Source organism: Dendropsophus ebraccatus, chromosome 3, assembly GCF_027789765.1.
Source record: "Dendropsophus ebraccatus isolate aDenEbr1 chromosome 3, aDenEbr1.pat, whole genome shotgun sequence".
NCBI classification, from domain to species: domain Eukaryota; kingdom Metazoa; phylum Chordata; class Amphibia; order Anura; family Hylidae; genus Dendropsophus; species Dendropsophus ebraccatus.
The window spans coordinates 169,774,622-169,787,350 of NC_091456.1; the positions used below are offsets into that span (position 1 = coordinate 169,774,622).

General features: G+C 44.6%; 1 protein-coding gene across 1 annotated transcript in view; it reads left to right on the forward strand.

Annotated features, from left to right (window-relative positions):
- OXCT1 (3-oxoacid CoA-transferase 1) overlaps nt 1-12,729 on the forward strand; it is a 57,550-nt gene that overhangs the window by 38,015 nt on the left and 6,806 nt on the right. The window contains exon 14 of the mRNA XM_069963107.1: nt 7,474-7,563. Within this exon, the coding sequence (XP_069819208.1) occupies nt 7,474-7,563 (90 nt within the window). The remainder of the gene's footprint in view (nt 1-7,473; nt 7,564-12,729) is intronic.

A 12,729-nucleotide genomic window follows, 5' to 3' on the forward strand; every position in this document is an offset into this window, starting at 1 on the left:
CTTGGTGGAGTCAGGCTGCTCCACACTGGAGGGCATAACGTATTGATTCAGTGCGGACTTTATGCTTGTATTTTGACAGGGTGTCTCCAATCCACCAATAAGTTATTAATGATCTGTTCTGTGAATAGGGCATCAGTAACTTCCCCAGAAAAATCCAGCGAAAATCTTTCTTTCAAATCAACTGGTGTCAGAAAGTATGGGAAGACTTGAGAATTTTAATAGAAGTAAATTACAAATCTCTATAACTTTCTGATATCAGTTTATTTGAAAGAAAAAGACTTTAAAGCGTCTCTGTACCCATAATCTAACCCCCCCCCCAATCCGCTTGTACCTTTAGATAGCTGCTTTTAATCCAAGATCTGTCCTGGGGTCTGTTCGGCAGGTGATGCAGTTATTGTCCTAAAAAAAATACTTTTAAACTTGAAGCCTGTGCCAAACGGGAGTATCTGTGCCCTAACTTTGCACCACCCCTCCGTCCCTCCTCCCCACCCTCTTCATCATTAGGAATGCCACTGAAACATTTTCTCCATGCTGAACATTGCACAGGTCCTTAACCATCCAGCCCATGTGCCGGGCTGACACAGGTGGAATGGAAGCAATCTGCCTGGAGCATTCCTAGTGATGAAGAGGGTGGGGAGGAGGGACAGAGGGGTGGTGCAAAGTTAGGGCACAGATACTCCCGTTTGGCACAGGGCTTCAAGTTTAAAAGTATTTTTTTAGGACAATAACTGCATCAACTGCCGAACGGACCCCAGGACAGATCTTGGATTAAAAGCAGCTATCCGAAGGTACGAGCGGTTTGGAGGGGGGGGGGGGGCAGATTGCGGGTACAGAGTTGCTTTAAACCCCTTTTAAGGCCGGTTTCACTTTAATGTGTAAAATGCATATTGTCATATCCACATAGGGGGGAGATTTATCAAACATGGTGTAAAGTGAAACTGGCTCAGTTGCCCCTAGCAACCAATCAGATTCCACCTTTCATTTTCCAAAGAGTCTGTGAGGAAAGAAAGGTGGAATCTGATTGGTTGCTAGGGGCAACTGAGCCAGTTTCACTTTAGGCCCCGTTCCCACTGAACAAAGCTAGCGGAATTCCGCGACGGAATTGTCCGCCGCGGAATGTCGTTAGCCTCCCGCTCATAATGGGAGTCTATGGGAGGCGCGCGCTGCTGCTCTGTACGCGCTGAAGAATGAACATGTTCATTCTTCAGCGCGGACAGGGCAGGAGCGCGCGCCTCCCATAGAGTCCCATTATGAGCGGGAGGCTAACGGCATTCCGCGGCGGACAATTCAGTCGCGGAATTCCGCTACCTTTGCTCAGTGGGAACGGAGCCTTACACCATGTTTGATAAATCTCCCCCATAGTGTTTATTATTTTATGTGGATTTACTGGGACACCCCATTCATTCCCTTGCAATAAAGATAAAGCTTTGTGCTCACACGTGGCTCAGTCTTAGCTGATGCTGCCTATAACAGTATAGTATGTTTATAATCCAGAGTTCTAGCTGACAGGATAGCGGGGGCTCCTGTTTATCTGTGTATTTTAGAGATCACGTTGTACCCAGATCTATAGCGAGACCTCCGCTTCCACCCCCACCCTTCAGCTAGTCACTTTGCAGAACATTGCCGAGCGGCTCATGTGGGTGATTGATTGACAGCAGTGTTTTCTGTTACATTTATTCTTCCATTTACAGCATTTTTCAGTTCTAAGGGTGTATATACTAACAACCAGTGCACTGACTATATATTTCACCACTAGTTCAGTATAATCCCTATATTATAGAACAAAAAACTGCTGTCAGTCTCTTCAGTGTTCTTGTCCTGTAGTTACTAGGAGTAATATGGGCCCCAAGGAAACTAGAGCAAGGTCTTGTCCAGTATACCCACCCACTACGCACAATTCTTTTCAGCATAGACACCATATGGACAGGTCGGGGAAGGGTAAATGAAGCAGCTGTCCCATCCTTATTAGTAGGAAATCTCTCTAGCTGGGAATTCAGCCAATGTAGTAGAGGGGAGATAGAGGTGGCTGAAATCTTGGCTAGAGTGCACAGCAGGAACAGGAAGTCTGTTATGGGATATACACTGGGCAGAATGTTGGGCCAAAGACAACAGTCTGGACAGTTTACATCAGAAGCAAAGCATGGAAGACACTAAAAAGGTAATAATATGTAACTTTATTTACCACTTCATTGTCAGACAACCCCTTTAAGTTTTCAGACCAGAATTTGTATGTGTGGTGTAGTATAGAGGATGTGTCCTGTGTGGTGTAGTATATAGAGGATGTGTCCTGTGTGGTGTAGTATAGAGGATGTGTCCTGTGTGGTGTAGTATATAGAGGAGATGTCCTGTGTGGTGTAGTATATAGAGGAGATGTCCTGTGTGGTGTAGTATATAGAGGAGATGTCCTGTGTGGTGTAGTATATAGAGGATGTGTCCTGTGTGGTGTAGTATATAGAGGAGTGTCCTGTGTGGTGTAGTATATAGAGGATGTGTCCTGTGTGGTGTAGTATATAGAGGAGTGTCCTGTGTGGTGTAGTATAGAGGATGTGTCCTGTGTGGTGTAGTGTATAGAGGAGATGTCCTGTGGTGTAGTATAGAGGATGTGTCCTGTGTGGTGTAGTATATAGAGGAGGTGTCCTGTGTGGTGTAGTATATAGAGGATGTGTCCTGTGTAGTGTAGTATAGAGGATGTGTCCTGTGTGGTGTAGTATAGGGGAGGTGTCCTGTGTGGTGTAGTATAGGGGAGGTGTCCTGTGTGGTGTAGTATATAGAGGATGTGTCCTGTGTGGTGTAGTATATAGAGGATGTGTACTGTGTGGTGTAGTGTAGAGGATGTGTCCTGTGTGGTGTAGTATATAGAGGATGTGTCCTGTGTGGTGTAGTATATAGAGGATGTGTACTGTGTGGTGTAGTGTAGAGGATGTGTACTGTGTGGTGTAGTATAGAGGATGTGTACTGTGTGGTGTAGTATAGGGGAGGTGTCCTGTGTGGTGTAGTATATAGGATGGGTCTTGTGTGGTGTAGTATATAGAGGATGTGTCCTGTGTGGTGTAGTATATAGAGGATGTGTCCTGTGTGGTGTAGTATATAGAGGAGGTGTCCTGTGTGGTGTAGTATATAGAGGAGGTGTCCTGTGTGGTGTAGTATATAGAGGATGTGTCCTGTGTAGTGTAGTATAGAGGATGTGTCCTGTGTGGTGTAGTATAGGGGAGGTGTCCTGTGTGGTGTAGTATAGGGGAGGTGTCCTGTGTGGTGTAGTATATAGAGGATGTGTCCTGTGTGGTGTAGTATATAGAGGATGTGTACTGTGTGGTGTAGTGTAGAGGATGTGTACTGTGTGGTGTAGTGTAGAGGATGTGTCCTGTGTGGTGTAGTATATAGAGGATGTGTCCTGTGTGGTGTAGTATATAGAGGATGTGTACTGTGTGGTGTAGTGTAGAGGATGTGTACTGTGTGGTGTAGTATAGAGGATGTGTACTGTGTGGTGTAGTATAGGGGAGGTGTCCTGTGTGGTGTAGTATATAGGATGGGTCCTGTGTGGTGTAGTATATAGAGGATGTGTCCTGTGTGGTGTAGTATATAGAGGAGGTGTCCTGTGTGGTGTAGTATAGAGGAGGTGTCCTGTGTGGTGTAGTATATAGAGGATGTGTCCTGTGTGGTGTAGTATAGAGGATATGTCCTGTGTGGTGTAGTATATAGAGGAGGTGTCCTGTGTGGTGTAGTATATAGAGGAGGTGTCCTGTGTGGTGTAGTATAGAGGAGGTGTCCTGTGTGGTGTAGTATATAGAGGATGTGTCCTGTGTGGTGTAGTATATAGAGGATGTGTACTGTGTGGTGTAGTGTAGAAGATATGTCCTGTGTGGTGTAGTATATAGAGGATGTGTCCTGTGTGGTGTAGTATAGAGGAGGTGTCCTGTGTGGTGTAGTATATAGAGGATGTGTCCTGTGTGGTGTAGTATATAGGGGATGTGTCCTGTGTGGTGTAGTGTAGAGGATGTGTACTGTGTGGTGTAGTGTAGAGGATGCATCACATGGGGATATATACCACTTGGTCCCCTTTAATGTGTATACTGTGTAACTATTAGTGATATAATGTAGTACAGGCGGCTGCTTGTTGGCTCGGGTCAGTGGCTGTGGTGATGCTCGGGCACGCCGTGTACGCCGCTCCTGACATTTACAAAGCTTCCGCTGCCTGAATAAGGGAAATAATGGTTGTGACATTTACTGATCTGTAATATTTATTCCCTGTGATATTTGTAAAACACGACAATTACAAACTCCTCTCACAGTGCGGCTCCGCTGCATCAGTCACATCGGAGGCACAAAAGCCTGAACGGCAGAATCCGGCCAGCCGGGTGATATGAGAGGACGGATTGCCCTCGCTAGCGTGCCGGTCACTGGCTTTTTCCAAAAACCCTGCCGCCTAATTGGCCAATGAGCTGTAATGATGAGACTCCGCCCCCTTTCTGCAAGTACAGCGGACTCATGGGAAATGTAGGCAGTATTAGGGCATCTCTGTGATGGAATAGAAATCAGTGTGGCTGAAAATATGTGACTGCCACATCAGCTAAAGCAGAGGTCAGACACAAGAACTTATACATTACTCTAATAACAGTCTGTCCCGGAAATATGCAGAATTGGGAATGCAGCTGTGGAGGAGAGTGAACTACAGAATACACAGTCTATAGCTGCATTGTGCATATTGTAACTGTTTGTATTTTTTCCCGGTAATATTTAGGGCTGGGAGCTGGCAGTAAAGAATCCATCTTTGGTTAGTTACTGACGGCGGATCATCCTCAGCCAGCCATACATCATGTCATGCAGTCTGATAGAAGACGCGTATGGGAGATTAATGGTGGGGGAGCAGTTGCATAGCAACAGTGCAAAAAAAGGCAAAATCTACTGTATGGGAAAGTGGACTAAAAATGTGAATTTTCAAGATATGGAATGACCTTCAAACCCTGTAAACTGCTGATCCCAGTAGATAGATGTAGAGGAACCTGCTGCTGCCTGTATTACAGCTTGTTTTGGTATATTGATAGCATATATGGTGCTTTTAGATGAGAAAATGTTATATCCTTCAGCCCCATTACACCAGACAGAACTCTGATTGCTTGGACACTTGGAATTTTTATACATGTCCCTGTTGTTTGATTTAGGGTGCGTTCACACCTACAGGATCTGCAGCAGATCTGCAGCAGATTTGATGCTGTGTTCAGTTATTTAAATGAAATCTTCTGCAGAAAATCAGCTGCAGATCCTGTAGGTGTGAACGCACCATTAAAGGGATTATCCAGGCTTAGCAAAATATGGCTGCTTTCTTCCAGAAACTGCACCTCTCCTGTCCTTTTAGAGGGGTGTGTACAGCAGCTGGCCAGTCAGCATTCATCTTCACTGGGCCGGTCTATGCAGAGCAGAGGACTCCTGACATCACTTGCTGCATATAATCTTTGTTTTTGCTGTTACTTAAGACCAAATGGCCTTTGTAATGGAGCCTGAACTTCAGTTTTCCAGTAAGTGAGACACCTAGTGGCCGCGTTTATGGCTGCTGGTGAGGTCACTGTGTATATACATTACATAACTTATCCTGTACTGATCCTGAGTTACATCCTGTATTATACTCCAGAGCTGTACTCAATATTCTGCTGGTGGGGTCACTGTGTACATACATTACATAACTTATCCTGCACCGATCCTGAGTTACATCCTGTATTATCCTCCAGAGCTGCACTCACTATTCTGCTGGTGGGGTCACTGTGTACATACATTACATTACTTATCCTGTACTGATCCTGAGTTACATCCTGTATTATACCCCAGAGCTGCGCTCACTATTCTGCTGGTGGGGTCACTGTGTGCATACATTACATTACTTATCCTGTACTGATCCTGAGTTACATCCTGTATTATACTCCAGAGCTGCACTCACTATTCTGCTCATGTACAAACTTTACATGTGCAATAATATGTCTTCCCTCATCCTCTGGAAATTGTAGTAAGGGGTTCTTAAAGTCCATTTACACAGAAAGATTATCTGACAGATTTTCTGCCAAATATTTAAAGCCAAAGCCAGGAACAGACTATAAATAGAGATCAGGTCCTAAAGGAAAGACTGAGATTTCTCCTCTTTTCAAATCCATTCCAGGCTTTGGCTTCAAATCTTAGGCAGATAATCTTTCTGTGTAAATGGACCCTTAGACTCCTTCATTACAGTCTTGGCCGCTCTTGCCCCGTGCTTGTCCTCTAGTCTATGGCTTTGCAGGATGATTGGGCTCCGGGGCTCAGGTATTGGTCTTCTTGGTACTGTGCTCACATTATCAGTGACATGACTTTGTTATGGACGTCGGCCAGCTTTCTCCTCTGAAGCCTCCTTCTGATGGCTGACACTGGCAGCTGTCTCTGTGCTGGGCGGCCTTGCGCTCTCGCTGACCCTCTCATGGCTTTAGCATTATGTACTATTACTTGCCTGATTGGCTGACCCGTAGTCATAGCGCAACCCTCGGGCATTGTTCTTAGAGAGGGATTGCATTAGGAGAATTGTTCACATCTCTATAGCCGAGCCTACAGAAGATCACGTTCACTTCTTAGGAGACGGTCGCGTCTTCCTGGAAATACTTGCATCTGATTCTAAAAAAAGATTCCTGTTGACTTCAGAACAAAAAGCTTTGATAATAGCGACTTGGAGCGTTGTATAGATTTCTGACCTGTCCTGTAATAGGGTAGAACTTCTTAAGCTCTGTTCACATTGGCATCAAGGCTACCACCTAAGGCTGCTCCCAAAGCATAGGCCTGTATCGTCACGTTCTCTGGATATACAGCGTTGGAAAATCAAAATTCAGATGATGAAGTCACCATTTATTATATAAAAAAAAAAGTGCAAAAAGGTCCCCAGTAGATGGCGCTGTAGCACCAACAGCATTTTATTTGCATACATAGAGGCTTTCACGCATGTTGTGGTGATCAGCTGTCATTTCTCTCCTTGCTCACCCAATTTTATCCCATTCAACTTCAGATTATGGGGATTCTTAAAGGACCAGGTCTACCATAACAGATGTCTATCAGTGTCAGATTTGTCACATTTAAAGGGGTACTCTGGCAAAAAAAAATAATTATTTCAAATCAACTGGTTTAAGATTTTACTTCTATTTAAGAATCTCAAGTCTTCCAGTACTTATTAGCTGCTGTGTGTCCTGTCCTGCAGGAAGTGGTGTATTCTTTCCAGTCTGACACAGTGCTCTTTGCTGCCACCTCTGTCCATGTCAGGAACTGTCCAGAGCAGGGGGGGTTTTCTATGGGGATTTGCTACTGCTCTGGACAGTTTGGGACATGGACAGCGGTGGCAGCAGAGAGCACTGGGTCCGACTGGAAAGAATACACCACTTCCTGCAGGACATACAGCAGCAGATAAGTACTGGAAGATTTTTTGATGTTTTCTTTTCCTGATTTTTAATCAACACTTTGTTTCCTTTACAGGGCAAGATGGTAAAAGGAATGGGAGGCGCCATGGACTTGGTCTCCAGTTCAGGAACAAAAGTGGTTGTAACTATGGAGCACTCTGCCAAGGTAAGACCCCTCTTTTTTTTTTTTTTTTTTTTTTCTTCATAAAAAGTGAGTATATATGTATATGTTATGAGTATTGGAGAACTGTCCAGTCCAGTAGCTGACCTGTATTACATAGACATACACGTGTAATACTCCATTCCTCCTGTGTTGGTGCTGCAGGAAAAGCTAAACACATACTGTCAGGCTTTCCCACAGATTCCAGCTGATCTGTGGGTGGAAGCCTGCCTTGGCAAGCCCTTGTCATGATCGCAATACTCGTACCTTGAGTTAGACGTTGACAAAAAGGGGCCACCCTGTTGTTTCCCTATTTATGTTCCAATACTCGCAACAGAGTGGGACTTAAGGGGCTATCTATCAGAGTGGTGTGGTGCTCTCCCCATCATGGAGGCACCCAGTGGCAAGAGGCCTGAGATATCTGGCTATCCCGTGTTTTTGAGACTCGCAACCGAGGCTCCACGGACTCTTGTTTTGCATATTTAAATTTTTGGGGGCATAAGTGGAGACTGTTGATTCAGTACTTCATTGGAATTTTTTCACTGTTCTCCTTGAGTTCAGTGATTGCTGTGTTTTGTTGGTTGATTTGTCATTGCCCCAACCAGCCAGAATCCTGCTCCACACTGACGAGGGGCAAATACCCCGAAACGGCTGTCTGTGGATGGATGCCTAGCCTTGGCAAGCCCTTGTCATGTCGCAATACTCGCACCTTGAGTTAGACATTGACAAAAAGGGGCCACCCTATTGTTTCCCAATTTATGTTCCAATACTCACCACCATGTGGGGGGCTACCTATCAGCATTTGTGTGGTGCTCTCCCCATCATGGAGGCACCCCGTGGCAACAGGCTAGATATATCTGGCTATCCTGTGTTTTGAGACTCGCAACCTAGGCTCCACGGACTCTTGTTTTGCTAGACAAGTAAGGGGAAGGAAGTACCTATATGTGTAGTACTGGCAAACTGCTTCACTCTGGTCCTATCCCACTTTTATTAGGAGTCCCTCAATCTTTTCTTTGTGGCCACATCCAAAGAATTAAAGGAGTAGTGTAGTGTAAAACTTTTTTTTCACTAAATAACACACATTACAAAGTTATACAACATTGTCATGTGTGTTTTTTATGTGAATGGCCCCCTTTCCCATGTTTCCATCCCCGACCCCTTCAGTCTCGGCCGCCATTTTAGGATTACATCACTCTTCAGGAGGTCAGCCTGACTGCTCCAGCCCTCCCTCACACCGCCCCCCTGCAGCAAGTCATCAGCTGCTCAGCCGCGATTGGCTGAGCATAACAGATGATGTCTGGGGTAACAGCCAATAATGCGCACTGGCAGCCTCTTGATTGGCTGTAACCACAGGCGTCTTCTGTTATACTCAGCCAATCGTGGCTGAGCAGCTGATGACGCACTGGAGGGGGGCCGGCATGAGGGAGGGCTGGAGCAGTGACTTAATTGTCCCAAGATGGTGGCCAGGACTTAAGGGGTTGACAGTGAGTATGCAGTATCACACTTCTGGGTCAAGCGTCAGGGTGGAAACATGGGGAAGTGGGCCATTCACAAGAATAACTTTTTTTTTTTTTTTTTTAACTAAATAACACACATTACAAAGTTGTACAACATTGTAATGTGTGTTATTTAGTTAAAAAAAGTTTTACACCGCACTACCCCTTTAACCTCCTGCCCCCCAAGACCTTGCAGCAGCATCATTCAGGACTGCAAAACAATTTCCTGGCCCTCTGACATTGCGGCCTTCTACATTGAATTACAGATGAAGCCTTCTTATTCAGGAGCCAAAACACATCGCTGCTTTTTCTTCCAGAAACAGCGCCACCCTTCTCCTCAGTTTATGTTTGGTATTGCACCCTAGTTGCATTAAAGTGAATGGAGTTGAGTTGTAATACCGCATGCAACCTAAGGACAGGTGTGGCGATGTTTTTGGAAGAAAGCAGCCATGTTTTTCTAAATCCCTAATGACTTTTTCCATAAACCCACATTCAGGTTTCCATAATGGAGTGTCAGCCGCTGGGTGCGATGATCTCCGCCGCTGGCTCGTGTCGCTGTGTGTTGAATGCTCGGCTCATTAGGTAGAGCTTATGCCGTTACATGACCCCGATCTCCTGTCTCCAGCCGTCACGTTACAGAGCTTTGCCTTCGCTTCTTTTCAGATGCTAATGCTGTAAATATTGCGTGACATTGATTTGCTCCGGTTAAGAAGAACACGCTGTTCCCTGTGAGCCGGCTGTAGTCAGCGCCAATGCTTTGTCTCACTCGCCCTCTAGATCCGCTCTTCGTACCGCTGTCTATTAGGGGCCATGTGTTTGCATATCTACAATTGTTGCTGTTCATGAGTAGTCGCTAGGAGGCTCAGGAATGGCGTTTCGCCACGGTTCCCTAATTGAGGTCTTATATATTAATCACCAGGTGACGTCAGGTGTAAAATCGGGCGTCCGTTATATACCGGACGTCACACTATAAGATGACCTTTATGTAGTCAGCTGGAAACCATTCACCATCAAAAGCCCTGAAAGTCTAAAAACATGGCTGCTTGATATTAGAAACTGCGCCACTCTTATTCACAGGTTGTGAGTGGTATTGCAGCTCTGCAAATTTATGCAGTAGTGTAATCTGTAAACGAGTGTGGCGCTGTTTCTGGAAGAAAGCCGCCATGTTTGTCTAATTCTGTTTATGGGCCCGTTCACACTACAAAATTGGCGCTGAAATTCCACTTAGAACCCCCGCCCATGGACTCCATGCCGAATCCCATCTGCTTTCTCTTTCAATGGAGGCCTCGCGCCTCCACTCAAGGGAATGACATGTCAATTCTTTGAGTGGAGGCGCGCGCAAGGCCTTCTATTGAATAAGATGGCAGGCGGGATTTGGCGCAGAGTCCGCAGGCGGGGCTTCCGAGCAGAATTTCGGCGCCGATTCCGTAGTGTTAATGGACCCCAACACCTTGTTCACACATGACTGAAGAACTCCAGGAGGGACTCTGCAGCTGATGCTTTAGCAACACATGTATATGTAAATGTTCTCTATGAAATCTGTTGTGTCTGAATTCACCCTTAGGCCATGTTCACACATAGGGGGAGATTTATCAAACATGGTGTATAGAGAAACTGGCTCAGTTGCCCCTAGCAACCAATCAGATTCCACCTTTCATTCCTCACAGGCTCTTTGGAAAATGAATGGTGGAATCTGATTGGTTGCTAGGGGCAACTGGGACAGTTTCCCTTTACACCATGTTTGATAAATCTCCCCCATAGTGTTTGTTCCTCATTATGGTCTGGATGAGAATAGTGAAGTGGAACAAACACTGAAAAGCTCTCCTATCATGCTCTGTTTATTTTTTTTTATTTTTTTTTTTTCTTCCAGTATAGACTCACTAAAGGTTACGTTAACACATACAGGATTTGATAGCGCAGATATAAATGTAACTAAATGACTAAACACCACATCAAATCTGCTGTGCATCCCATACGTGTAAACGCACCCTAAAAGTACATTTTTGTGCAATGCTAAATTTTTAAACATAGTTTTTAAAGGGATTGTGTTATCATAAAAGGACTTATTATTTAAATTATATTTTTATCATAAACATATTTTAAGATTTTTAGAAATTTTTTTTTTAACATTTTTAATTTTTCAATTTATATTCTAAAATCCTGATACCTGCAGTTTTCATTATCACCACTGGGGCAAAAACTAAGCTATGACTTCCTGTTGTGTCTGTGATGATAAGGAGGAGGCTGCTGTAAAGTGATCTGTACAGCAAAACAGCGACAGGTGACACCCCAGCAGTATAAGACAATAGCAGCTCCCTCTGGAATGTCCTCTTCATTACGCTCAGTAATATTTTACATTCATCTCAAGGGAACAGACTCTGTTGTCATCCATGCCCATGAGTCCTGCTGGAAAGCATGTTACTGTAAACAGCTCAGACAAGATGGCTACCCCGATAACACTGTACAAAAAGTAAAATAAAAAAAGTTACAATCAGAAAATAGAAACCGATTAGACTAAAATAACAATTTTTAGTATCTGCCTCTAATCAAGGTGACATGTTCCCTTTTAATGTCTCTTTAAAAAAAAACAACCCTTTAACATTGTAGAGACATGTCAAAAGTGTTGATTGATCGGAGTGTGAGCACTGAGAACAAGTCGGGAGAAGTGCACTCTCTGTTGGCTCTGTACCATGTGACCAAGACGGAATCCCAGTGTTAGGGCCCTATTCCACTGGCCAATTATCGTTCAGATTATCGTTAAATCGTTCGATTTCTAAACGATAATTGTTCGGTCTAAATGCAGTTAACGATTAACGACCGAACGAGAAATTGTTGATCGCTTTATAAGACCTGGACCTATTTTTATCGTTGCTCATTTGCAAAACGTTCGCATTGAATAAGACGTCGTTCGCAGTAGATACGAATGCAGTAGCGAAGAAATAGCGAAGAAAAAACTATCGCAAATAAGATCATAAGTAACGATTATCGTTCCATGGAAGTGAGTGAACGTTTTCAGGTCTTTCGCAATAACGAAATCGTTAACGATTATGCAAACGATAGTCGTCCGGTGGAATAGGGCCCTTAGTCAATAGGGGAAGGAAGAGCTCAGCCATGCCCTTCTCTCTTCTAGCAAAACCCTCAGACCCCCAGCTCTTTTCATGTGAGTCCCACTCTCCTAAACTGCGTCTTTGACCAGGAAGGCGCATCCTAAACCTTCCCCCACGCTCCTGGCAGCCATTGATTTCTGATTGACTTCTTAAAACCGGTGTTTGTTATCATTGTACAAAAATGAACAAGACTGTTTCCATTCACTGGCAGGCAGGATTTAAGGTCTGTGGTTTTAAGGTGGAAATGCACTGGTTTTATTAGCACAGGTATTTTAAGGTGGGATTGCTGTCTAACAGCTTCGAGGGAAATAATCCCCTCACAAATGTGAAGTTTTTCCCTATTTAATGGTGGCTAAATGGAGATGGATGTGCTATTTAGGCAGAGCCGCTGCGGTTGCCATGGGAACGGCTCATTTTCTGGATGCCTGTCTTGTTTCTCTGCCTGCCATAAATGTAGTTTAAGGCAATATGTGACAAAAGAGCCGGGTAGAATGGAGTCATTGTGTTACTGTGTACGTGGCGGCCGTCTTTTCTGGTGCGTTTCCATATTTAACTTTTCGTGCTGGAGG